Source organism: Daphnia pulex, chromosome 7, assembly GCF_021134715.1.
Source record: "Daphnia pulex isolate KAP4 chromosome 7, ASM2113471v1".
Lineage (NCBI taxonomy): Eukaryota > Metazoa > Arthropoda > Branchiopoda > Diplostraca > Daphniidae > Daphnia > Daphnia pulex.
In genome coordinates this window covers 9943803-9971630 of record NC_060023.1, presented here as the reverse complement: position 1 = coordinate 9971630, position 27828 = coordinate 9943803, and the positions used below count along the sequence as shown (strand labels likewise).

General features: G+C 38.8%; 4 protein-coding genes and 2 long non-coding RNA genes across 11 annotated transcripts; 5 read left to right on the top strand and 1 right to left on the bottom strand.

Moving 5' to 3' along the window:
• Positions 1 to 920: 920 nt before the first annotated feature.
• On the top strand, positions 921 to 9002 carry LOC124198633 (complexin-like). Of its 4 annotated transcripts, none has more exons than XM_046594574.1 (6): positions 921 to 1077; positions 1619 to 1766; positions 3653 to 3819; positions 4221 to 4384; positions 7111 to 7246; positions 7365 to 9002. In XM_046594574.1, exons 3-6 carry the CDS (start codon positions 3765 to 3767, stop codon positions 7436 to 7438), a joined length of 429 nt encoding a protein of 142 aa, XP_046450530.1. In that variant the 5' UTR covers positions 921 to 1077; positions 1619 to 1766; positions 3653 to 3764; the 3' UTR covers positions 7439 to 9002. The 4 variants fall into 4 exon arrangements, with proteins under 4 accessions (XP_046450530.1, XP_046450531.1, XP_046450533.1 ...); XM_046594575.1 differs by having other exon boundaries at positions 922 to 1219; XM_046594577.1 differs by having other exon boundaries at positions 922 to 1763; positions 3651 to 3819.
• Positions 9003 to 12449: 3447 nt separating this feature from the next.
• LOC124198632 (T-complex protein 1 subunit eta-like) lies at positions 12450 to 15189 on the top strand. The gene is made up of 9 exons (XM_046594573.1): positions 12450 to 12585; positions 12961 to 13044; positions 13109 to 13444; positions 13511 to 13702; positions 13766 to 13930; positions 13998 to 14284; positions 14351 to 14502; positions 14572 to 14760; positions 14825 to 15189. The coding sequence occupies exons 1-9, from the start codon at positions 12583 to 12585 to the stop codon at positions 15025 to 15027; spliced, it is 1611 nt and encodes a 536-aa protein (XP_046450529.1). The 5' UTR covers positions 12450 to 12582; the 3' UTR covers positions 15028 to 15189.
• Positions 15190 to 15440: 251 nt separating this feature from the next.
• Positions 15441 to 18837, top strand: LOC124198628 (endoribonuclease Dicer-like). The gene is made up of 12 exons (XM_046594570.1): positions 15441 to 15583; positions 15839 to 15918; positions 16041 to 16312; positions 16389 to 16570; positions 16639 to 16786; positions 16849 to 17111; positions 17173 to 17287; positions 17348 to 17479; positions 17540 to 17612; positions 17684 to 17945; positions 18016 to 18259; positions 18321 to 18837. The coding sequence occupies exons 2-12, from the start codon at positions 15841 to 15843 to the stop codon at positions 18676 to 18678; spliced, it is 2127 nt and encodes a 708-aa protein (XP_046450526.1). The 5' UTR covers positions 15441 to 15583; positions 15839 to 15840; the 3' UTR covers positions 18679 to 18837.
• Positions 18838 to 21382: 2545 nt separating this feature from the next.
• On the top strand, positions 21383 to 22295 carry LOC124198631. Of its 2 annotated transcripts, XR_006876646.1 has the most exons (4): positions 21383 to 21534; positions 21618 to 21745; positions 21805 to 22061; positions 22117 to 22295. It is a non-coding gene; the product is annotated as an uncharacterized LOC124198631 (long non-coding RNA). The 2 variants fall into 2 exon arrangements; XR_006876645.1 differs by having other exon boundaries at positions 21385 to 21745.
• Positions 22296 to 23433: 1138 nt separating this feature from the next.
• LOC124198630 lies at positions 23434 to 24533 on the bottom strand. Of its 2 annotated transcripts, XR_006876644.1 has the most exons (4): positions 24391 to 24533; positions 24180 to 24307; positions 23864 to 24120; positions 23630 to 23808 (listed from the first exon to the last, which is right to left on the bottom strand). It is a non-coding gene; the product is annotated as an uncharacterized LOC124198630 (long non-coding RNA). The 2 variants fall into 2 exon arrangements; XR_006876643.1 differs by having other exon boundaries at positions 23434 to 23808; positions 24180 to 24532.
• Positions 24534 to 26360: 1827 nt separating this feature from the next.
• On the top strand, positions 26361 to 27723 carry LOC124198629 (extensin-2-like). The gene is made up of 3 exons (XM_046594571.1): positions 26361 to 26478; positions 26614 to 26968; positions 27047 to 27723. Exons 1-3 carry the CDS (start codon positions 26472 to 26474, stop codon positions 27603 to 27605), a joined length of 921 nt encoding a protein of 306 aa, XP_046450527.1. The 5' UTR covers positions 26361 to 26471; the 3' UTR covers positions 27606 to 27723.
• Positions 27724 to 27828: the final 105 nt, after the last annotated feature.

Below are 27828 nucleotides of genomic sequence, written 5' to 3'. Positions count from 1 at the left end.
TCTGTTTGGACCCCAAAAAAAAAGAGGAGAACGTGACACCAATCAGCTGATATAATAGACGTAGCACACAACATACGATCCCCAAAATAAAATATAATTGACATCATCTCAAATGTCTCGAATATTATCATAGGCCTATCTAAAAGTTAAAAAAACAAAATGATGTGAATCGAACTCATCTTTATATCGAATCAAATGAATGTCATTTGTATATTGTAGGCCTATAATAATATAAAAGAAAATATGCTACATAGGGGTGTCGAAGCGAATAATAATATCGTGAGTAGGACCTATATGCGGTCTCGGCTCTCCCAGCAGCATTTGATTACATTCAAAAAGAGTAGGAAAATAATAATAACATAAGGGTATATCAAATAAATGTACAACATGCTGTATATCTATAGAAATGGTGTTGAAATCTATATAGGAAACACGTTGGCGGTGGCGCTGTTTCCTGCACAGCAGCAGCAGCAGCAGCATGTGATGTGCATATGAGGACAGCACAGCAAGGGCAGATCAATATTTGAGAGTCCGGGGATCCCTTTATATATGCTGCTGCTGCTGTATATACGTCACAGCGCACAGGAAATATATTCGTGAGCGGCGGCGCCGGCGCTCGTGAAAATATCAGGCGCGCATCCTCCCATAACAACCCCCCATCCAAAACCACCCACCCATCATAGCGTTAGAGAGTCAAACTGCTGTGCTGGCCCCCCCAAGTTTCTTTTTTTTATTTTTCACGAAAAAATAAAATAAAAAAAATGTTGGTGGGTGGTGGCGAAGGATTTTTCTATATCAAACCCCCCACCACCCACTGGGTGATTTGAGAGAGAGATATAGGACTTGATAGACACACACAGGGGGCAGCACAGAGAAATTGCCATAGCCAAAAGTCTGGTCCTCGTTGTGGGTTATCTCCAGTGCAGTTTCGGATCTCGAGCCATCGACTTGTATATCCGCCCCGTTTTTTCTTATTCTATTAGACAAATAAATCGAATTCCCCCCCCCCCGTCATCAGTTTCTCAATAGTACACACACATCTCTCTCTCTCTTTTTCTCTTTCTCTCTGCAATTTCGGTAGTAGTTTTCTATCGTTCTTAATTCAAACATCACATTTTGTTGAATTCTATTCGTTATTAGACACAACATTCCAGATATCTCTGCTGCTGGCTGAAGGAATTTGCCAATCGATTGTTTATAGATCCAGCATATATATCTAGTGTGTGCTGTGTGCTGTCATAGTTTTCTCAAACCAAATTTTTAAGAGTCAATTTTAAGACAATTTTTCCTACATGTCGATTCACTGCCAATATTCCAGTTTCTTATTGTTGGGGGACGATTAATAAGTTTCAATGTTGGATGGGGCAAAAAGATTTGATTTGTATTATATAGCACATGTGCTATATAGATACTATTGCTGCTGCTGCTGCTGTGTATAATGTGCTGTGTGTAGTGCTGATGGTCGGTTGAGAGCTCAGATTCTCTCCTACTTTACTTAGAATATTCGTCACACGTCATTTTATATATCCGCGCGTTTCCTGGTCTTTTTGTTTTTCTCGATTGTAACTTTCTCTTTTCTCTCTCGTTTTTTTCTGTCCTCTTTTTTTGATTGATTTAGTTTTTTCCATATTCCTTTCTTCTTCTTTTCCTTCCTATATCTTCTTCCTCCTCCCGCCCCTCATCCTTCCTTCAGTGCGTGCGACCAATCCAAACATTATTGGCTCCTGTGGAATTCCTTTTGATTCGAATCAACCCAACTAAAAAAGGTAAGACAATCAACGCTAAGAAACTCATCATTTTGATGTTATTTATACGTGTCTAGATGTAGAAACCGGAAGTGGAAATAGTGTTGAAAGTGCGCCGGTAGATGTCGCAAGTGTGAACCAATCGGCATTTTAAAAAAAGAACCGGAAATGTCATAATAATAAGAATCGTAATAATACTCGAAAAGATGCTGTTTAGCTGTTTATTTTTGTATGTAAATTTGCCGGTAGACAGAATGCGGCAAGTTTGGCATTTTGTCTTTATGCTGCTATGTGCTGATGACCTAGAGTTATTTTTGGGTTCTTTTGCTGATGTGAAAGAGAAATAAGACAGTGCACTTTAACGGCGTCTCTCTCTCACCACTAATTCAATATACGAAAGTCTATACAGTTCATATTGAGCTCGGTTCTATAATGCAAGTGCAACGTGCACTATACAGCGGAGAGCGTGTCGGAACTTGACCTGCGCCGGCCTAGACTATATATAGAATGAACTTATATATGTATAGTCTAACTTATAGGTACGTCTATATTAGTGTATAATACACAATGCCCCCCAGCACGGTGCTGCATGGTTCTCTTTGGCTGGAGATGCGTGATGTCTGCACTGATGGCATCTAATCCAATTAGTTTAGACATCAATAGATATTATTTAGAAAGAAGCATGTGATGGAGCACGGCGACATTTCCAGCAGACTCTAATATAATACAAATAAGAATATCATCAATTATATTAATGTTGTTAGACCAGCAGTCTGATGGTCATGAAAGCTGCTGGACAGCAGCGGCCTGATGATCAATCTATTGACAATGTAATAATAGCTGGACAATTTTCCCATCATATATATAGGGCCTACAAAGGATCGATATTGCTTCTCAACCGACAAAGTGTTGGCCCCTATATAACATTTGAAATGTAGTTAGTCTAAACCTTAAATGTACTATATATCACGATATATATGGCCGGAGGGAGCGACTCTCTCGGCTGCTGCTGAGCGCGTGCACACGAACTCTGGATCTCTCACGTATCTTATATATTCCCACCAGCAGCTACAGCAGCTATATAGCAGTTCTACATATATACGAGACGATCAATGTTATACATAGCACGCGGTATACTATGTACAAAGTCTCCCCCGTGTCCTTGATCATCTATATAACATGGAGAAAAGGAGAATCACGCAATGTTCGTTTTTTCTCAACGATTCCCGTTCAATTGCTACACTGATGCTGCTGTATTATATGTGTATAGCCTATAATACTATATCCTATAGACTTGAGTGTGTAATATCCTAACAGTTGATCACGCGATATGTGGCTCCTTAATATCCTTATCAAAGTTAGAAGTTAAAAGGTAGAAAATCTAGAAACTTTAAAGGAATAGATATAAGCCGGATGTGCTATATATAATATGCTTGATATATATATATACAGCTCTGGTATACGGCGGTATTGATTCTTTCGGTGCTGCTGCTGGGCTGCCTCAATCCTCAGCAGGAGCCGGAACACAAGCAGGAAATGTCTGTGCTGGGCTGCCTACCCCCTTTTTCCTTTTCTTTTTTTGACAGCTTCTTTATATAATACGAGCTGTATTATAAGAGATGAGAGACACGGCGCTAATCAAATCATAAGGAATGCTGCTGCATTTCTAGATATTATTTATTATATAAGGCCAATATTAAATATCTAAATATTCGATTTTCTTTTTTTAGCACGTTTTTGTGTATCCCAGTAGACGTGTGTAATATTATATGCATCCACTTTAGAGTTATTTAGAGACTGAGATTGAGTTATGCGCGTGTAAATAAAATGGCTGCTGCTATGTCTGATTGAATTGATCTATTGTTTATGCAATCATTTTCTCTTATTCTTATTTTGTGTACACACAGGAGTCTTTGATTGGATATATAAATACAAGGAGGATCGACGTCGTTGGTTGTGTGCTGTGCTGCTGCCTGAATCTCCCACTGCTCAGTTGATTCAATATAAATACCAATCATCATGGCGGCTTTCGTTGCGAAACAAATGCTGGGCAGCAAAATGAACGCCGTTAAAGGTATTTATAAATATATTAATCATTATAGTTATTACTATTTTCCTATATAAACTGTGTAGGCCTATTTATCTATTACGCATATTATAGTCGTGATTTATTTCTATTCACAAGAAACGTTCAACATGGAAAACAACATTTAACAACATAAAACGTGATAGCCTACAGGCAGGAAATGCCTGCAGCCATATCAAAATGGCTCTACGTTTTATTTTAAACTTTGTTCTCAATATAACACATCACGATGTTATACATCTCCTTAACCTATAAATAGGTCTACATATATTTCTTATATACTATGATGTATAAAGCCTATATATCCGATGATGTATATAACTTATTTATCAAAGTTGATCGGTCATCTATATGCAATTTCATGCATTTACTACTATTATGATGATAAGGTCTGGGAGGCAACGACAGCGAGGACGGCGACACCAAAGACAAGGACGACGAGGCCGAGCGTGAGCGATTGGAGGCCATCAAGGAAGCCGAGGATCGCCGCAAGGAGAAGCACCGCAAAATGGAAGTGGAACGTGAGAACATGAGACAGGATATCCGCGACAAGGTAAATATATCTCTCAACAATATCACACTATATTTTATCACATCAAAAGGGACGCAGTTAGAGGGCCTATATTTATTATTATGTAATATGTACAACAGCGCAGTGCAGCAGAGCCAAACGCGTGCAAACATTTATTTAAATCTATACACAAAATAAATAGTATCGCCCTGATGTCTCTCTGATGTACAGAAAGAAAAGGAAAAGAAAAAGTTATATTAGAATATTTATATATATCTAATATAAAATAGTAAATAAATATTTATATAGCTAGATTGTGTGTAGACTGACGAGAATAGAGCGTGACGTGAACATGTGCATCGTTTTTAGATTTTGATCTGAGACACAAGTTTTGTTCGGTGCTGTGGCGTGACACAGAAACAAAAAAGTTTCTTGCTGATGTGTGTGTCCTATATCGATCATTTCAGATATATATAGGATAATATTATGTATTAAATGCGGCCGGGATTAAATCCAAAAATTCCATTCCGATCAATTTACATAGCCTACAGACAGCACATGTATGAAAAGGATCTATAAATCCCCAAAGCACCAGTATATATATAATATGTCATGGTTTTGTGTCCATTGTCCAGCACAGTTCAAATCAAAACTTTTGAGACATAATAGGCAAAGACCCATTAGTTCATTTGGCATCAGCAAACGATACAATAGAGAAATAGATATAGTACACATATACTTCAAGAGCTATTGTTTCTTTTCGCGGCCACCATTATACATGTATATCAAAAGCCTTGCTTGCTGCTGCTGCACATTGCGAGAAGCCACCAGGACAAATCTCCAAAGTCACTAACGTGAAAAAAAAAGGAAAGTTTCAAATGTCTAAGCGACAACAGCAGCAGCAGAGCCCACAGCCAAATATATAAAAGTCTGCGATAATATAAAAGTCGTCATCCCCCCACCCCTATAGCAGCAAAGAAAAGCTTTGATCTCGTGGGGTGCAAATCACTTTTTATACACAGAAAAGTCGTCGTCGTCGTCGTCGACTCTTCTTCTTCGTCTGGGAATAATAATAAGAAAAAAAGAAATCCCTTTGAAAATCCTTGTGATGTTGTGTGGGGGGGATCAAGGGGAGATGACAGCAGCAGCAGCGCGTCCTATAAAGAATAGAAACTTTTCGACATCTCCACACACACACATAGTCTAGGAATTTCTTGCTTATGTATGCTATAGTCGGCTATAGCTGGCTGGGGGTCTTATATATGACTATCAAATTTTTAATTCCATCAGACGAGCTGCTGCTGCTCTTTTGTGTGTCACTCTGTGAGACTGGTGGCAGAGTTCCAAGATGATTTCAACTTAAATCCCCCCACCCTTCTTTTTCTGCTGGCAGAAGAAGAAGAAGAAGCTGGACAGCAGCTATAAAGCCAAAAAAGGGAATATAAACAAGGAGAGCTAGATAGCCACAGAAAGAAAAAGAAAATGGCCAGCAAAAGAGATATATATCTCTGCTGCTTTAGCTGGAAACGAGACGCGGAAGAAGAGCGTTCCGGTCCGTTGCAGCTGAGATATATAGCACACACGAGCGAAGGGGAGAGAGAGAGAACAGCACATATATACTATATATCTTGGGATAGATAAAACTGGGCAGCAGCAGCAGAGCTATATAATATCGATCGCCGCTTAGATATATATATATACAGTAGGAGCAGATAAATGTATATAATACAGTTAAATAAATACATTTTGGTTCGTTAAACACAATGTGTATATAGTATATATATATATAAGGATTTGGACAGCAAAGAAAACAAAAGGCTCGAAATGTTCCAATAAAAAAGAACACACACAGCAGCAGCAGCCTCCATAAAGTGCTTCTATTATATCCTGCTGTGTGCTGTGCATTGCCCTAGATATAGCCTACTTAAACTTAACCAAAATATCATATAATCCATTTTGGGGCTATGTAGAGGGTGCTAGAGAAGGAGATGACAAGCAAAAGTTAAGAAAGAATCCATATTTTTCCCACACACACACACAACTTTCTTCTGTGTATAAATGCCGTGTAAACCAGCCAGAAAGCCGGGCACCGCCCATATATATTGCTGCTGCCCAGCAGCGAGACGAGGGGGATCGATAATTCCTCGGTCGTCGCTTGTGTTCAATCGATTTATCACTGTGCAATAGCCCTCCCAGCTCACATAATACAATGGGGGAGTTCCCACAGCATATAAGCAGCAGCAGCAGGCTAAATCGTCTTCAGTTCAATTGGGATGTCCTTGTATATAAACTTTTGTTTCAGCACAGCCGCGGCCAGATATAAGGAAAAAATAAAAAGACTTTTATTTTTCTTATTGGTTGATGATTGTATAGACATATAAAATATAACGCTGGCTGTTGCTGCTGCTGCTGCTGGATCGATGAGTAGTATGTAGTCGGCCATGACTGTGATGGTGCTGCTGGGGGATCAATGCGTGTCTCGACGTGAATTGTGTTTTATTTTTTCCCTTCTTTGTTTTATTGTTTACAACTATTAGCCGTCTGGAACGTCTTTTAGAGAGTTGTTTAGATGTTTGACCGCAGGCGATTGATTATTGCCGATGGCGTTTTACCCGCAGGCCAGCAGCAGCACTCTATTCGCTCGGTTATAATTGGCTATACTGCTGGACCTATATAATAATATAGCGCCAGTCTTTTAAAATGCCTTATATATTATATCGAAATGTGATTCGATTATATTCTATTATTATTGTTACATTGTTGGGCAGTACAATATCAAGAAAAAGGAAGAAGCTCCTGAAGCCGAGACTCAAAAGGAGCCGGACAATCCGCTGATGCGCAAGAAGAAGACGCCCGAGGAATTGGCCAAAGAAGCCGAAGAAGCCGACCAGGACGAATTGACAAGTATAATATTTAATAAATAATACATTGAACTCTTTTTTTATTTATTATAAATGAATTTAATTTTAATTTTTAATTATAAAATAATTTATCGATTGATGAAAATCTAAATTTTTCGTAGAATTGAAAAACACGTTGGAGACCCAGGTGAACGAGTGGAAGTCGCAGATCGAGAGCAAGTGCGTCATTCAGTGAGGAATAAAAAGCCCCACCGACTCTACACACACCACATGTAACTTCCTCCTCTTATGATATAAAACATTCAAATGATGGGAAATTGATGCCCCCCAATCAGCCCCAAAGAAATAACAAAAAATAATTTCCATCCCACCCAAAAAAACAAACAAAATATCGAACTTCATCTATAGCAGAGACGAGGGATAACTCTTATATCCAAAAATATTTTAATCGACACACACAAGATACTACAGCAGATTATATTCCAAAGGTGTGTCATTTTTTTACAATTGAATTTGGGTGGGTAGGCGATTCCTCCAGCGAAGCAACGACGAGCTAAACTATGCAAAAACATTAAAAATAAAAAGGGCAAACAAAAATAAAACCAAAACAATTTTGGGGCGTCAAACAAAAAATTAAAAAAATTTTTTTTTTTAATTCAATATACCAACCAAAAAAATTTCTTTTTATACACACGTGAAAAAAAAAATTCCCAAAAATTTCCCATTCCCCCAAAAAGTATTCCATCTCGAGTGAGAAAAAAAACAATTAAAACCCACAAAAAAAATAATTTTTTTTAATTAAAAGAAAAATGAATTAGTTAAGTTTTGAATTCCGTTCCATGTAATTTTTTATATTATATATATCCTCGTTGTTGTTGTTGGTTGTTGTTGGTTGTATATGTGCTCTGCTGCTGCTGCTCTGGATGCCCGCTGTGAGAGTAAACATATATGATAATAATATTTCAAAAAAAGAAATAAGATGAAAAAAAAAACAAAAAAAATATTCCACACACTGTTGTTTTGTTCGCGATATATTACACTCTCGTTTGTAGATTCTTCTCTGTTGGCCCCCGCCCCCCTCCCCCCATCATATTATTATTATTATTATCAAAAAAGGAGAAAGAAAGAAGAGAGAGAGAGTTTATTATATAGGCCCAAGTATTATATTATTATGTATACAGCAATTATCATTTAATAGGCTCTCTATCATTTGATATATATTATAACCCCATCTCAACAACAAACAAACAACCCCCCTCTCCCTCACAAACAAACCAATTCGAAAATATATAACAACAAAAAAACTAGTCATGTGTGTGCTGTGTAATTGTGTGTGTCTGTGTGTGTTTTACACCGCGCCTGCTGTTATTATATATATTTAAAACAAACAAAAAAAAACAAAAAAATTAATCATTCCATTGTAGAGATCGTTTTCTTTTGAATTCATGTATATATTTCGCGCGCTATTTATATGATGATGTAACGTGCGCATTTGTCGCGCACGTGTTCCATCAATATTTGCCCGAGTTTTATATATATATTTCGAAAAGAAGATGAGAAGAAAAGATGGGATGACAAAATTTTTTCTGAAAAATCCAACGATCCGACGTAGCCTTTATTGTATAGTGTCATCGCATTTATCGTCATTATTATTATTATTATCTTTCCATTCTCCTCTCTCTCTCTCTCTTATCTTTATAATCTTGACATTATTATTATTCTTTTCATTGTTGTCCCCATTCTCTCTCTCTAACTCTCTCTCTCTGTCTTGGGTTTCAATATAATTTCAACAAATCAAACCATGTCGCTTCTTATTAATGATTCAATTATTATTACATAAATTAAGGAGGATAAATATCGTTGATTCCTTTTTAAATATAATTTAAAATTTATAAAATGAGCTGCTGTAGAAGAGATACAGGGCGGCTGCTGGAACTATTCACGCGGGAGTTGTTACATTTAAATGAAAAAGGAATAAAAAAGAAAAAGTTCTGCCGCTGATGATCACTGCAGCAAGCGCGTCCCATACGAAACTTTTTCTTTTTTCGCGGCTAATTGACAGAGTGCCGATGAGATGCGTGAGGTGGGCAGCCGGCACGTTATAGTTCCATTAACAACTAGCTCATCCATATCAATTAAAAAGAAAGTCTCGTATATATATATCGAGGATATATATTATGTAAGAAAGTTCACGACGTGTAGCCTGTATATATAATAAATATAAATCTTAATTTCTAATTGAATTTCGCGCTCTGCTGTGTAGGCCTATCCCTTTTTTTATTCTGATCGATCATGAATATATAGCCCACACTGCTGATCGCCAGCAGAATAGATCACACATTTCCCATATTAATAATATCTATACAAGTAGACGATTATAGCCCTCCCCCCATCACATCAATTGTTTAATTGGAAGATTTTCTTGGTGGATTTCCGCGAAATTTCACGGTCGGTTGGCAATGGATATATATAGGCCGCAAACAAATCACCGACAATATCGATTTTTATTATATATACTATACAGCAGATTAGAGTTACATCATCTTCTATACATAAAGAGATAATATTATAGATATACCTATATATCGTGTAGCATAGCAATTCCCGTTTTTTTTTCTTCTTTATTCGCTGCTGCTGCCGCTGTTCATCTTGTAAAGTGTGTGTGTATAGACGATCGATCGATCACGAATGTCACGACACAAAAGGAGGAGCTCTTCCCCTCCCTTTTATATATTCTTCATTTGCTGGCAAAGGGCCAACACGCATTCACGGAAGAAGAAAGAGATAGTTCCCCGGCGACCGATGCTGCTGCTGCTGCTGAGGATCGGGAAAAAATATAAAAAAAGAAGAAGAAGAAGAAAAAAAAAAGATATGAGGAAATCAATCGCCTGAGATGTTGCAGTAAAAAAGTTTTCTAGCTCTTTCCTCATCCCGCGCCATTTCTTTTGGCTGCTGCTCCCGCAAAACGAGGTGGATCGATAGAGCACTCTCGAATGCTGCTGAAATACACACAGTTGATGTAATTGCGATTAAACCTATTATATATTAGTATATTAAATAGGCTGCCGCCATTTTGTATTCATCACAGATGTTATGCACCCGCCTTCATCCAAAGTTTTCAGCGTAGGCCTATATATTAGATCTATTTCTATATAGTCTTTGAAAAGGAAATAAATTGTGCTGTATATAATAACTACATGTAGGCTGTTGGCAGATATATTAAATGTGAATTAGCCCGAAAGCAATTTAGATTTATCTATATAAGGGCTGCTGCTGTCTGATGTGTGAAAAAGAGTGCTGCTGCTGCTGCTGCTGGTGCAGTAAACCGTATATATGCAGCAGCTGAAAAGCCTTTTTTGTTATATAATATACTTGTGCTGCGTTGAATGTACTGATGAGAAGAGGAAAATCCGGCAGCAGCAGCAGCAGCAGCAGCATCCGACCGGCTACGTCTAATAGTAAAAGAATCAAGGAGCGAAAAGAAGATTTTTTTGATTTTGATCCCCATTTTCTCTGTGTCTATTTTATATAAAGCCAGAGAGAGAGTTAATAGAAGTATTCCGAATCTTAACTTATACGCCAGTAATACAAAAGCATTTCCTTAATGTAATAAAATAAGAAAAAGGTCTAAAACGAAATTGCTGCTGTGCTTATTATTGTCTACTGAAATTAACTGCGGAGAATTGCATGGAGGTCTCTATAGTAATATCAACTTTGATGCTGCTGTGGGGCATCCAACAGCAATCAGCTATTGCTGCTGCAATTCGTTGCTGTATTGCTCTATCTGTCATATAGATCATATTGATGTTTCGTCTATGTGCTGTGTCTGATGTCGGTCGATAAAGCACGCGCGTCTATTCCGTTTTCTTTTTTTTCCCGATTCAGCCGGCAGCGGCGTGTGCACTTTCGATCCCGAGGATCCATATATAAAGGCATCCCCGGGCACTGTGTACGCCAGATACTATATGTATATATCTACTCTGCATCATCATCGGGAATCGATGCTATCGGATTCCGATTTCCAATCAACTATACTCGCGCACGGCAAAATATTTTTCGGTATAGGTAATAAATAATTTCACGCTCCGCTGGAACGAATATATAGCCTTTTACACAGCAGCACATCATTCGATGGTGTATTATTTCCCACCCATTATTATTATGGGCGTCGCGTTGTTATTATTCTTCTTGTTATTTGCTGGTGATTTGAAATTCGTCTTCGGCTGATAATTATTGCGTAATAATGCGGCAGACGACGCGCAACAAAAAGCTATGCTGTCGTGCCATTATGTTATAGTCGTGAATAAAAAATGTATACTATAGACGCGGAGAAGAAAACGTGAATGCCAACGGGAATTGGCACGTCGCGGAGGAGAGCGAATTTTTCCGGCTTTGTCTGGTGTTATTATTCGCTGAGCTAGGCAATATTTTGACAATAGAATAATAATAATAAATACAGGGGGGAGTTGAAAGGAGATGCAGAATATATATATACAATCCAATTACACTCATATATCCAATAACCCTTTCTTAGACTGGGCAACGCTGCACAGCACGTTTTATATTATATCCCAATAATAATGATAGCAGCAGCAGCGTGCAGTTATATACATGCAAATCAATAAAGAAAAAAATGCTGAACATTCTTGAACTTTTAAATAATAAAAATCTGGCTATTTTTTAAAATGTATGGTCTGATGGCCCTCTAGTGTCATTCATTCACATCTCTTTGTATAAATATTATTTAAAAAATGATCAAAAATCAAATCAAAGTTTAATTTTTTTTTTACTAACATGTGCGCCAGGAGCTAAATGCTCGATGATTGGGTTTTTGAAATGCCTCGAGCATATTCCCGACGGACGGGAATTAATAATGAAAAAGGAGCGGCCGGAGAGCAACCGCGATATATAGCCAATCACGAACGGGAGTCGTCTCTTCTTCCACTCGTGTAATAACAATCTAATAAGATGATCAAGGGCTTGCTGCTTCATATATATATACCTACGTGTGTCTTTTGATTAAAAACGGTACATTTTCTCAATGCATTAGATTAGAGATATATATTATAGCCCGTTCGTGCCAGCCTGCCAGGTATTAAAAACGGGAGATGTAATGCAAATGTTAGACGAGTTGACATTTTCAATATACTGAAAAGAATTAAAACAAAACAAAAAGATACGAAATGTAATTTTATTTTGACGTTGGGTATTCGATGCACGATTAAACAATTGGCGATTCAATAATCGATATAATAATCGATATAGCCTCTCGTGCTAGTCATGCATTTTCTGGGGTCTTCTGCTATTCTCCGTTCCGTAAAAAAGTCCAACGTGCAGAACCGGTGTGCCGATTGTTCCTACACATAATTTCTAGCAAAAATGGTAACTAACCTTGTCCTATTTAATTACGAAATAATGTGTTGAATTGAATACTCGAGATTGAAATGGAATTTCACTCGGGTTTTATGCTCTTTTATTGTGGGAAGAATCAGACGGCACGTGCATGACAATCCCCGCCCCATGACAAGCACATGACGTTTCATTAATTTATGTCGTCGAGTAAACTTTTGGGTTTTAAAGGTTCAAAGGCTTGGTTTTTCGTTAAAATCCTGAATGCATTAAACATTTTGCCTTGTGGTGTAAGATTAAAACTTGGTGTGTTTTAAAAAATTCACAAAAAAAACTTTCCTTTGTCATGATCAACGAAAAGTCAATATTTTTTTAAAAATTTATCAATCTTTTCATTTTGATCAATAGCAACCACAGATCATCCTGTTGAAGGAGGGGACTGAAGCTTCTCAAGGAAGATCCCAGATCATTTCAAATATCAATGCCTGCCAGGTATGGAAATTTTGTTTTGTCCGAGAATTAATTTCTGAATTTAAAGGTTATCTTCCTAAACCAGGCTATTGTCGACTGTGTTCGAACAACTCTTGGCCCCAGGGGCATGGACAAATTGATGGTTGATATGGGTGGGAAAGCCACAATCTCTAACGATGGAGCAACTATCATGAAGCTACTTGACGTTGTTCACCCGGCAGCCAAAACTCTGGTTGACATTGCAAAGTCTCAAGATGCGGAAGTGGGAGATGGTACCACCAGTGTGGTCATCTTGGCTGGAGAATTTCTCAAGCAAATGAAACCATTTGTAGAGGAAGGTGTTCACTCCCAAATCATCATTCGCGGTGTCCGTAGAGCTACACAGCTAGCAGTTCAATTCATCAACGAAATTGCTGAGAAGGTAACCTTAGAAACAAACTCAAATGCATTCTCATCAATTTTGTTTAAAATCCATTTGTATTTACAGCCCAAGAAAGATGATGAAACAGAACTGAGACAGTTGCTTGAGAAATGTGCTGCTACTGCTATGGGCTCCAAGCTGATCAACCAACAGAAAGATTTCTTCTCCAAGATGGTTGTCGATGCTGTCCTGATGCTTGATGATCTGCTTCCCCTCAACATGATTGGCATCAAGAAAGTACCTGGTGGAGCGCTGGAAGTGAGTGGACCCTTTTGTATAAAATTGAACTGTAAAACTTAACAAATTCCTGTTGAATATTAGGACACACTCCTTGTTGCCGGTGTTGCCTTCAAGAAAACCTTCTCATACGCTGGTTTTGAAATGCAGCCCAAACAGTACACTGATCCCAAAATTGCTCTGCTCAACATTGAGCTGGAGCTCAAGGCTGAACGCGACAATGCCGAAGTTCGTCTCGAGAACGTCGAGGTAATCAACATTTTGGCGATTATGACTTTAATAAAAATGTATAACGACGCATCTCTTTCGTGAACAGGAATATCAAAAAGTCGTCGATGCCGAATGGACCATTTTGTACGACAAACTGGAGAAACTTCATTTGAGCGGTGCTAAAGTTGTCCTTTCCAAACTTCCAATTGGAGACGTCGCCACCCAGTATTTCGCCGACCGTGACATGTTCTGCGCCGGCCGTGTTCCCGATGAAGATCTTAAACGTACCATGAAAGCTTGCGGTGGTTCAATTCTGACGACTGTGGCTGATCTCGGCGACTCCGTCCTCGGAACCTGTCAACATTTCGAAGAGAGTCAAATCGGCGGTGACAGGTATCTAATCAAGTTATCATTTGGTTCTTGACCCATTTTATCATTTAACTATTCTATTTCGATTAGGTTCAACCTTTTCAAAGGTTGCCCTCAAGCCAAAACTTGCACCATCATCATTCGTGGTGGAGCTGAACAGTTTATGGAAGAAACTGAACGATCCCTTCACGATGCCATCATGATTGTCCGTCGAGCCAAGAAGAACGATGCCGTTGTTGCTGGTAAAAATTAAATTGATCGAACTGTGAATCTCAGTGGGTTCTAACTGATTTGATCTGACTGATTCTTAGGTGGTGGAGCTATTGAAATGGAATTGTCCAAACATCTCCGCGATGTTTCCCGCACGATCGCCGGCAAAGAGCAGATGCTCATCAGCGCTATTGCTCGAGCCCTAGAGGTCATTCCACGGCAGCTATGTGATAACGCTGGATTCGATTCGACCAACATTTTGAACAAGTTGAGGCAGAAACATGCCCAAGGTAATGAAATGTAATGCTCTAGTTAAAAAATGGTTATTCAAGAATTTGTCTTTTAAATCAAAAGGTAACCGCTGGATGGGAGTTGACATTTTGAACGAAGATGTGGCAGACAACATGGAGAAGTGTGTCTGGGAACCGTCACTAGTGAAGATCAACGCACTGAGTGCTGCATCCGAAGCGACGTGTCTTATTCTCTCGGTGGACGAAACCATCAAGAACCCGAAATCCGGTGAAGGTCCAGCTCCTCCCGGCCGTGGCCGTCGTTAAGCAAACTCGTCCTTTTCGAAAAAAAATAATCGCTTTTTGGATCAAAATAAAGCACATTTTTTTTCCCGTTCACCTCACTTGTCTTTTGCTTGCTACTTCCTCCTCTTTTGGATGTCATTGATGAAAGCGCTTGAATAATAAATAGCAACACTCCTCACACTAGTACAAAGACTCGAAATCGATTTCTCGTTTAATTCTGTTGGATTTTATCAAGTGGCGCTCGTTGCAGTGTGTTGGAAACTGGAAACTTTCAGATGGCGGGAAAATTATTCAAGTTTGAGTTCGTGACATTTTTGGTTTGATAAAATTAATAACTTTTACAACTCTAGAAAATAATTCGTAGAATATTCACATTAATTATCAGCTCATTTTTTTATTTAACACTGATATTTTTTTTATTTTCGCCAGATGTCCTCGCTGACGAGCTTGCGATTTCACAACATCAAATCGTGAAATTGGAGCATGCTATAAGACGTTCTAAACGCTTGTTATGCATTTGAAACGTATGTGTTTGAGAATAATTCAAGTAGACTCAACATTTGATTGAATATCCAAGGTATATTATTATAAATCAAACACTAGTAGTTAACTGTTGCATATACTTAGATAATTTGCCAAAATGAAAAAAACCAAAATGTCTAATCAAGGATACCATGTGACTATAGTATTTTCTAACTTTTGTGACTGGAACGATGAAGCATACCCCTTTTAACATGTTCTTTGAAGCACAGACTATGCTATGATAGCTTTATATGTCATAATTTAATTTTTATGTATTGCTGTTCTTTTCATTTCCAAATTACTGCTAAAGTCATGGAAGCATTAGAAGCTGCTGTTGCGAACATTCATCTAGATGAAGATGATGGAGTTTTCAGTCCTAGGGATTATCAGGTACTTTCTTTTGATGTTTTAATGCAGTTGAGTCAATGGCATACGTTATTGGCAATATAGTGAAATTGTGATGATTGTAAAGTAAAAATTGGTGAAATTCGTAAAACATTTCCATTTTTCAGATTGAACTATTCCAAGCAGCCCTGGATGAAAATATTATAGTTTACTTGCCTACTGGTTCAGGCAAAACATACATAGCAGCCCTTCTTATTAAGGAAAAGTCTCATGAAGTCACTAAATCATTAAGTGCTGGAGGGAAGCGAACAGTGTTTCTTGTCCCTACAATCGTTCTGGCCATCCAACAGGCTGCATATTTGAGGAAGCATACTCTTTTAAAAGTGAAAGAATTCTATGGGAGTATGGGTGTGGACATGTGGGGGAGAGACAAACAAAAGTATATTTGATTCCATTTTTTTTCTTTATTTGTATGTTCTAATGTTTGTAATTTTCTGAATTGAAAACCCTTTCAGGTGGGAAACCGAATTTGAAACTAATCACGTGCTAGTGATGACTGCTCAAATTTTTGTGGATATTTTGAATCACGCCTTCTTTTCCCCCTACCAACTCAACTTGCTGGTATTCGACGAGTGCCACTCAGCAGTGAAAGACGCGCCCATGAAACAAGTACTCACGAAACTGCGCAGTTGTGACGGTAAAAGAAAATGAATTTTCCTCATCCTCTATTAATGGTTAAACTAATAATGATTCCGTTTTCATCAGTTGCTCGGCGACCAAAAATTCTCGGACTTACTGCGGCCCTCTTTAGAAAACGGTGTAAGCCTCGAGAGGTGCGTGGCGTAATCAAGCAACTCTCTGAATCGATGGGTTGCATCGTTAGAATTCCATCCGACGTCCAGACAGTCTACCGGTAATTTAAATTCAAATTGCCTCGTTAGTTCACGTCGTTCTGACTACCCCGTTTGTAATAAGCTCCTCTACGAAACCCTGCGAAGTCATATTTCAGTATGATGACGTCAACATTGGTCAGAATCCTGTTTCACAGGAGTTGAGTAAACTGATCGAGACTTTACTGGCTTCGTGCACGTTGTCGTCATGGATCCAGGACTTTTTAAAATTATCCCAAAACTATAGTGGATCTGGATTGAATAATACTTTTGGCGGGAAAAAATCGAACAAGATTGAAGTATTATGCGACGCACTTAAAGACATTGGCTTCCTCCTGGAAAATTTCGGTATATTTGGTTTTACGATTTATAGTTGTTGATTTCATTTCCTTAAAAAAACAAAAAACAGGTCCGTACGGTGCTTATCACTGCGCACAACTTTACATTCCTATTTTGATGGGAGCTAAAAGTCGATCTCAAAGTGCTGATTTCAACAAAGTGATAAATATCTGTCACAAAATTCAGTATTCATTTTTTAAACATTTCGTTTGGAAACAGTTTATTTAGTTTTTGTGGTTTTTTAGAGATGTTTGCGCTCCTGTTTTTGCGAAATACTCGGCAAAGGAACGCTTAGTGTTGTTTGTCCACCCTAACGTCATACGCTTGTTGGATATTATACAAAACTTCAACCCTAAACGCTGTAGGCCTGATGAAAAGTAAGTTTCTGTTTAGAAAAGAAATTCGTGGAATCACTTTAGCGTCCTCTCTTTGTACAGGGCATTCAAGATGTGCGGTATCATTTTCGTTGAAAGACGATCGGTGGCCAGTGTCTTGTATCACTTCCTGAAGGTTTCACCCTGCATCTCTTGTTACTTTGTACTCGCGAATAACTGTTGAGTCTTTTTTTTATCTCGTTTCAGGACATTCGGCAACATGATGAGAACCTAGAGTTTGTGAAACCTTTGTTCACCATGGGCCAGGCGGCAGGTTCCGCTTCGTCCCTCAGAGAAACGCAAATTCTCAATATGAATCAGAAGGACATTATGAGAGATTTTCGATCGGGTAACTGTAACTTGTTGGTGGCCACAAGTGTACTGGAAGAAGGAGTCGACATCCCCGAATGCAATTTAATTGTTCGGTTTGATAAAATAAGAACTTATTGCGACTACGTCCAGACAAAGGGTAATCAATTATTTAGAAGTTATTGAGAAAATAAATTTCACGGGTAATTTTCATTTAAAAATAACGCCAGGTCGAGCAAGGTCTAAGAAAGCCTTTTTTTGTATGCTGGTGAGTAGTAGTGACTCAAAAAAATTCCTAGAAGATATGGCGCATTTCCACGCTATCGAGCAGCAGCTCGTAGCCACGGGTAACTTTGAAGATGACAAGGACGCGATTCTAGACAATCTATTTAGTCAGATAATCGAACCTTACACTCCTTATGGCAACCAAGGACCCCGAGTTACTTTACAAAGTAGCATATCGCTTGTCAACAGGTAATTATTACTATTTATTATCTTTTTTGAACATTTGATTTCTAAATTGAATCTTTTACAGGTATTGCAGTCAACTCGTGTCTTACGGAGCATCTGTCCTGGTTCCCAGATGGAGCATCAAGGAAGTGGATGAGAGTAAAGCTGATCCGTTATTGCTAAAAAAGATGAAGGAATTGATGAAACAGTTGCCCGTGGTTAAACCCCTCTCTACCAAAGAACCTGCTGAGAAAATTGCTTTGTTCCAGTGCCGTTTGTTGTTGCCAAAGAGTTCGCCGTTGCAAGGAGAAGTAGTTGGTGACCCTATGTTAACTAAACGTCTAGCCAAACGCGCAGCTGCTCTGCGAGCTTGCGAACGTCTTCATCAACTCAAAGAATTGGACGATCTCCATCTTCTTCCGGTTAGTCATCGTAAACGTTAAGCTTATTAAACAGTTAATTTCAGTGACATAGTCACTATAAAAAATGTTCATTTCAGTATTTTGTTTTTAACCTTTCGGAAAATGTTTGATTTTCACTGAACTATTTTTGTAATGTTAATCAAGAATTTTGTGTTATTATAACCAGACGAAAGAGCTCAACGTTGTGTCTCAGAGAATTTTTATAGGTTGATGGAATCAAAAATTGCTGCACAATTTACTGGTATGATCGCGACTATAGTCAAATGTTTGGAGCTGCTTGGTGAGGGCTAACAGGGGTCATTCGAGTAGCGATTTCGTTATGATCCTGCTGAGTGACGATTGATTTGGGCTGCTCTAAATTTAAGTGGTCCATGTCATAACGATTGCAACTTTGCTTCCTGCAAGATCAGTATTGGCATTTTTAATTCAGCCATTTAAAATTACGATTACGGGTACGGGCTTCTCGGTGAGCGTGTGATCGATCCATTTAGATTTAGCCCATTTTTTAGATTGAAAAACAAAACACCTGAAAAGGGGCATCCCCTACTACACCATCTAGCGAAGGAGGAAAAAATGCGGAATGCTGCCATCTAGCAATAAACAAAACAAGAGGGGAAATTTGCAAGGCTGTGCAATTGGAGCTCACAGGACACAAGAGGTATTGGGCTTACGAAGAACAAAATTCGAGAAAAAAAGGAAGGCAAATCAACATTTTGTGTCATGCTACCGTAAGCCGAAAGGTATCGGTGCGGGATGGTTAGTATAGCATGTAGCCCACGAGTCTGCTTTCACATCAAAGTTTTCATTGTTATGACATCTCCTTTTATTTACCAAAATTAGAAATTTTTTTGAATGCTTGTAATCAGGATAAAGAGAATATCGAGTTGTTCAGTTGGTAGACGAATAACTCATATTGAATTGGTCGATTTCGAAACAGCAGAGACAAATATCAGCTTGACATTTCACCTTATAGAATTCTAACAGAAAGACGTCCATCCAGGTCTTGCAATTGGCTACCCAGTATGCAGCTAACTCCCTAATTTGTAAAATATTAACAGCCCGACTTACCTCTAGAAGTTTACCCGAGTTTTCCCCCTAGTGTCATGGAGAAAATCTCACCCCGGATCACCCTGGAAGATATTCCGGCCTTAGCGACTCTACAATGTGGAGACAAGAGTCGGAACTTACAAACGCCAACGTAAATTACTCAAAGTCTGACAAAAAGCGATACTAAAATCTGATTTGTATTCACAGTTCGAAAAACGGAAATTATGGCTTTAGTATTTCAACTTCAGCGATAATTTGAAGAACTCCAGCATTTACTGGAGTCAGGTCTGAGGGGAGATTGAAAAGAAAGCCATTTTTAACCATTTTTTTTAGCTCCTTTATTTAAACTTAAGTGAAAACTCACAGGTAAACTCATGTCTATCATTTTGATGGTTGCAGTGTCTCTCAGCGTTCGTTTGTAGTTGCGAAACAAAAGTATAGGAAACGGTTACCAAAGCTGAGACCGAATTATTCTTTTTTCAACCAAATTTATTCTGCAGCTCCTGGAGATCCTGATCGTATCCATTATCGCATCGGATTCCAACATCACCGCGACGAACCGGACCCCGACGAAGTTTTGTTGCCGGAGGGGTCATCAGATATCGCATTTGGTAAAATTCCATCATTGAAACTATTTAGAGCTTCAATTTATTCAGTTATTGTTCATTTTTCACAGGAGATTGAGACTTTGTTAGAGTGGGCATAGTTCTCCCCCAGTCAATCAGGTTGAACAAATTGACATGTAGCCGGGAACTCGCTACTTACTAACTTTGAAATTGGACAGATCTGAAATTCGATGAAGTGATTCGGATCGTGGATCGAGTGGTGACTCGGCGGAACAACTGTAAAACGCTGAACAACATCTCACTCAGGAACAACTCGCTCCCCATCCATTTGAGGAACCAGCGAAGAAAATCTTTACTCCTCAGCCGCACTTTCCACGTGCGTACTCGTAGAAACCAAATGAGATTGTTATCGGTTCACCATACGATATCTGAAACCACTGCTCCAGTCGATCCGGAAACTGAACATATCGGTGGTAAAAGCATTTCCGATTTTAGCGTCAGGCAATAGGCGCATTGGCCCAGCTGAACGAGATGGCTGTAGCTAACGGCATTCGCGCAAATAACATTGGTTTCTTGGCGGTACAAGTCTGATTGACGGTGGTGGTGCTTTCACGGCCAGTTTTAGATAAAGGTGATTTAGGTTTCCGTAATTGTTGAAATATTCCTTATTTATACTTAATAAGGAACAAAAAAGTTTTGTCTATTCAGGGTTTGCGATATCTCGTGACGGTCAATTGCAGCAGTAGTCAAGCACTCGAGTACAACGACGTACAGGATTGTCCCAAGTCTTACAGCAGGTAATCATTCTGACTTGCCTCGAACTGTTTAACTAATTTTTTTTTTATTATTAAGCGTTAGTAGATCTGTCAGTAAGAATTAGATTTTGTCAATGGAGTCATGGTAGCTAAGTGGTATATAGGCTTGAAGTGCCACGCAGAAACTTTGTGTTCAAACCTAGTTGAAGATATTTTGGTAATTTTGTCGTAGTATGGGGCAAAAACACGTTATGTTGCCGCACTTAGTATCATTGCCTTAAATGCAACTTGATCTCGGTCGTCTGGACGAACCCTACCGACTCTCATGGGTACGACATTTAGACGGTAGGGTTCGTCCAGACGACCATAGGCACGGTAGCGCTCATGGTGGCAGAGGGCTACAACACACTGTCCTACAACATACTGTCAATATAAACAAAGCAGTTCAAAAGTGTCAATTCAGGTTTATTGCAGGTTTAGTGCCGTTTCTCACAGTCACAGTATGTCAGGTAGAGATTTGATGAAAGATTCTCTGACCAGGCATCGAGCCAGAACCAAAGCCGATAAAAGAAAAAATGATGCTTTGTAACAGGAACCTAAACGTTCAGGTAACTTCTTGACCGTAATTTTGGCAGAGGCAGAGGCCGAGTTACCCAGTCTGATGAAGTTGTAGCAGTTTCTAATCAAGAAACTGCTAGTGAAATAACTCCCAGTCTAATGGTAAGTTTATCAATATTTGTGTTCAAGTTTACGATTAAAAAATGTTCCATTGTTTACAGAAAGAAGTGGTGTACAGGATATCATTCATTCAGTCGAACTGGAAAAGACATCATTGAAGCAAGCATTTCACAATTTAACAAGTAGAAAAAGGAAGCAATCAAGAAAGCGAGTGGAAAACTCGCATGAAAGACAAAGAAGATGCTTGGGATTCCAAGAGAGATGCTGTCTTTCAAAACTACATTAGCTCCCGTTCCTACAGTGCAAGTAAATGTGGTGTATGTGAAAAAGTCACTAATCCTGTACATCACTGTTGAAGGTAATAGCGGTTTCTTGAATTATTTATGTAGATTAATAATTATCTTGTTTTATAGTGTCCCTTCCTGTCCAGAATGCAAAAGCCCTCATTCGTGTACTACGAAACCTGGTTCAAGAGACGTAACCGTAGTTACAGCCAATGGTAAATGAGGGCAACTTCACGGAGGACAACCGATTACCAGGATTACATCGACGAAGACACAGCCAATTATCAAGACTACGCTGATGAAGAAAATGAAGACAACAATTATTATCCATCGTTTAAAACGCTCACATATATTTATGCAAATCTTGTAATTACATTTGAAATAGAGCTATTGTTTGAAGGGAATAAAAGTATTCTTGCGAGCTTTTGATTTGTTTCATCAACATTATTCGTCATCCTTATATGCCTTTCCGAGTCTGCGTGAAAATAAAATTCTTTCGCAGTAAATTATACATTCGGCGTGTTGATGTTATACTTAGTCTGACTTCATATTTCGATTCTGCGTAAAAATTTGAATTAGAGTTGTAATTTTCATTCATTTTAGTGGGCAGCCGCATAGTAGCGTGCGTGAAACTAAAAAAAAATTCGTTCGCAGTTAATTACCGAGTTAATTACACATGCGTGTGTTTATTTTAGGCTTATTTTCACCTGATATTCCGATTCAGCATAAAAATTTGAGTTAGAGTTGTAATTTTCATTAATCTTCGTGGTTCAGCTGCCTAGCGAGTAGCGTGAAAGTAAAAATTCGTTCGCAGTTCAATACACATTCGTGTGTTTATTTAAGGCTTATTCTGACCTGATATTCCGATTCAGCGTCAAAAGTTGAGTTATAGTTGTTAATTTCATTCATTTTGGTACTAGCCTGAGGGATTTAGTTTTTTGCGATCTAATTTTTTTCTGAAAAAAGTCCGCCCTGTTACGGTAAGCGACTTACTGCGCTTTTTTCCATAAAAAAAAAGTGTCGTAAACCAATAACTCCCGCAGGCTATCACCAATATGAATGAAAAATACAACTCTTAATCAATTTTTTACGCTGAATCGGAATATCAGGTCAGAATAAGCCTAAAATAAACACACGCATGTGTAATTAACTGTGAACGATTTTTTTAGTTTCACGCACGCTACTATGCGGCTGACCACCAATATGAATGAAAATTACACCTCTGACTCAACTTTTTACGCTGAGTCAGAATATCAGGTCAAAATAAGCCTAAAATAAACACACGCATGGGTAATTAACTGCGAACGATTTTTTTTAGTTTCACGCACGCTACTATGCGGCTGACCACCAATATAAATGAAAATTACACCTCTGACTCAACTTTTTACGCTGAATAAAAATTTAAAGTCAGATTAAGTCTATTATGAACATACGCATGGATAACTAACTGCAAACAATTTTATTTTCACGCACACTCGGATATGCCTATAAGGTGACGAATAATGTTCATGAAACAAATCAAAAAGCTCATTATTATACTTTTATTCCCTTCAAACAATAGCTGTATTTCAAATGCGATTACAAGATTTGCATGACAATATATGTGAGCGTTTTAAACGATGGATAACAGTTTTTTTCTTCATTTTCTTCATCAGCGTAGTCTTGATAATTGGCTGTGTCTTCGTCGATGTAATCCTGGTAATCGGTTGTCCTCCGTGAAGTTGCCCTCATTTACCATTGGCTGTAACTACGGTTACGTCTCTTGAACCAGGTTTCGTAGTACACGAATGAGGGCTTTTGCATTCTGGACAGGAAGGGACACTATAAAACAAGATAATTATTAATCTACATAAATAATTCAAGAAACCGCTATTACCTTCAACAGTGATGTACAGGATTAGTGACTTTTTCACATACACCACATTTACTTGCACTGTAGGAACGGGAGCTAATGTAGTTTTGAAAGACAGCATCTCTCTTGGAATCCCAAGCATCTTCTTTGTCTTTCATGCGAGTTTTCCACTCGCTTTCTTGATTGCTTCCTTTTTCTACTTGTTAAATTGTGAAATGCTTGCTTCAATGATGTCTTTTCCAGTTCGACTGAATGAATGATATCCTGTACACCACTTCTTTCTGTAAACAATGGAACATTTTTTAATCGTAAACTTGAACACAAATATTGATAAACTTACCATTAGACTGGGAGTTATTTCACTAGCAGTTTCTTGATTAGAAACTGCTACAACTTCATCAGACTGGGTAACTCGGCCTCTGCCTCTGCCAAAATTACGGTCAAGAAGTTACCTGAACGTTTAGGTTCCTGTTACAAAGCATCATTTTTTCTTTTATCGGCTTTGGTTCTGGCTCGATGCCTGGTCAGAGAATCTTTCATCAAATCTCTACCTGACATACTGTGACTGTGAGAAACGGCACTAAACCTGCAATAAACCTGAATTGACACTTTTGAACTGCTTTGTTTATATTGACAGTATGTTGTAGGACAGTGTGTTGTAGCCCTCTGCCACCATGAGCGCTACCGTGCCTATGGTCGTCTGGACGAACCCTACCGTCTAAATGTCGTACCCATGAGAGTCGGTAGGGTTCGTCCAGACGACCGAGATCAAGTTGCTTAAATGGGTGGGTGGGTATTCATAGTTATTTCAACGTTGCAATTTCAAATGATAAAATAAGCAGATTTTTATTTTGTATGACTTATTAAAGCGTGTTTTTTTTCGGGTTTCAATTGATGGAATTTTGGTGGATTGTGAAATCGTGGTTGATCTTTCGTTTTCCGCAGACTGTTCGTGTAGACTGTAGAGCCTTTAGCTTCCGTGGGGTAGCATTCGGTTACTTCAGATAAACAGTTGAATTATTCAATTCTATCGGTAATGGTAAATTAGTACGTGTAACTAAAAACACGCAAGAAAAAAGTTTCAGAAATTCTGGGATTTAATGCTTGGCATTTGTTATGTTACATCGAGCTTTCTAGATTTAATTCACAGGATGAAAAAAAAAAGTAAAAGGCTTTAGTGTTGCAACACATTCACCGATAGGAATTTCAAAGAATTCAGGTTATTCGGAGAAGATGGAGCTAGTTGGAGGGACATTAAAAGGAAAGCAATTGTTAACCGTAATTCACTCTCTTGTTTGAATAAAGCGTAGGCTAAACGGAATTGGTTTCGAATTCACCTGTGGTACTGATCCCGTCTGTTAAAGCACGTGTAATCTCAATTATGTTGTTATAGGGTACAGAATTGTTTGGTTGTAGGTAGAGGAAGACAATGTTACTTCGTTTAATTTTTTTCGAAAGATTTGTTAGGAATAGGATCGCCTTCAGTTTCTTCGGTTGGTCTTAGACCAATTTTACTTGCTATTCCATTAATAATCTAATTTGATAAGAGGCTGACAAGTGCCTTATGTATTTTATAGGGCCCCCTTCGACATTGTTTTTTTTTAATTCATTACATTATTTTTTATCATCAGAGATACTTAATTTTCTACATACACCCTCAAGCGCCCTATCCCTACACCCAAGGATATCGACTTGGCTCGCAAGTAGGATTTCTTGCACCCCGAAGAACCCGAATCCCAACAAGCTCTCCGTGCTTAGGTAAGCTATTAATGAGTTTTGTATAAAAATTGTTGTTGAATTGAACATTGTGATTCTTTAGGCTGTTCCCTCTTTCGGCCCAACAAACTGCGACAACTTCTTGTCTGCTATGCTCCCCCTGATCCTCAATGCCACCGAGACTACCGAGATCCGTGTCACTGCCATCTCCACCTTGTTCTGCGTTCATCCCACTTTCCTCGAGCTGCAACAGCTGATCACTGGCGCATTTGGGAACGGAATAAAAAACGATCGAGAACGATGACCACCTTCTGCGTCCACATCAAATCAAATCTCAATAACATCAGTGATTTCTCACTCGATTGCTCCATTCTCGGCTCCATTATGATGCGGCTAATAATACTATGTATTTCTTTTATTGATGATTCAAAATTGAAAATTTGTGTAGTCAGGGACATATTGATGTGGATTCGTGATAAGAAAACGATGTGTTACTTTTACTTAAAAAACAATTAAAAACAAAGTTAAAAGGGATTAAAAAACGATTGATGACGATTGATTATGTAGTAAATATTTGAATAGTAAATCGATTAGTATCATTTACTGTGAATTGATTGAAGGTCACGGGGAACCGCGGGGAACATTACGTAAAAATGTCATGCAACGGTGTAGATAGAGGTTGGGTGAGAACGACACGTGTAATACACCTAACACCATTATTAAGTAGGGTCCAATAGCCGTAAGGTACAATAGCCGCAAGGCTTAAGGGGTGTATCAGGATGAGAAAAAATCGTATAAAAGGAGAGAGAAAAGGCGAAAGAATTCAGTCGAGTGAGCATCTCTGACACAGCGACAACTGCAGTCACTACTTGTCACCAACTTTATTCTTCATCGAATATTAAGTTCGCAAATCGCAATGATGGGTAAATACTAAATATTTTCTTTTTATACCGAGACGTGAATCAGTACTAACTTGTTTCTAGTTTTTAATTTGCCATTTATATTTGTTATTTATGTTTTATATTTGCTATTGATATGTTCAAATTATTTATGTCTAGTTATAAACAACTGCATCGTGCTGCTTTTGGGCGTTTTATCATTGATGGCTGGGTCGAACATGGGTGTACCGATGTCTCCTGGGTACCCAGGATACCAAACAACAACGACGAAGGAATACTACACCGAGCCCCCCAAGTACTACACGACTACGTATGCTGCCCCAGCTTACTACACCGAGGCTCCCAAGTACTACACCACCAAGGCACCGGAATATTACAGGACTACGTATGCTGCCCCAGCTTACTACACCACCAAGGCAACGGAGTACTATACGACTACGTATGCTGCCCCAGCTTACTACACCGAGGCTCCCAAGTACTACACAACCAAGGCACCGGAGTACTACACAACTAAGTATGCTACCCCAGCCTACTGTACCGATTATCCTATATACTACTGTACTGATTATCCTATATACTATTCTGCTCCTAGATACTATGCCGAGACTCCAACTTATTATACCAAAGTGGCTGAGTACTACGTCGAAGCACCTAAGTACTTGACTACAACCTACGCTGCTCCAAGTTACTACGCAGAACAACCCAAGTACTACTCTGCCCCGAGCTACACAACCACAACTGAGGCGGCGAAGTATTCCGTAGCCGCAACTTACTACACAGCGGCTGCTCCTTCGTACTACGTTGAGCCGAAATACTACACCGAGGCTCCAGTTTACTACACCACAACTTACGCTACACCTAGCTACTACACCGAAAAGAGCGAATATTACGCAACCACGTACGCTGCCCCAGTTTACTTCACCGAGGAACCCAAATATTACTCTGCTCAAAGCTACTACCAAACAGAGGCTCCTGTTTACTACACTACCAAGGCACCTGAGTATTACACCACTACTTCTGCTGCACCGACCTACTACACCGAAGCCCCGAAGTATTACTCTGCCCCGAGTCACTACACCACCAAGGCTCCTGAATATTACACCACAACCTACGCTTCTCCAGCTTACTACAGGGAGGCTCCTAAATACTAGAGCCAAATTCCAGTTTTATATAATTGTTTTCAGATTTGTCGATCATCTTAATAGTTACTAGTCACTGAGAATTTATTGTTGATCTGTAATGAAAGAATACATTTTTTAATGCGGGTAATAGTCTTCACAATTCATCTTTTTATAAAAATGTGCAAGCTACTCGCATACGGCATTACTAAACGTATTAGCCTAAGTAGATAAGAAACCGTTACCCTTCAACACG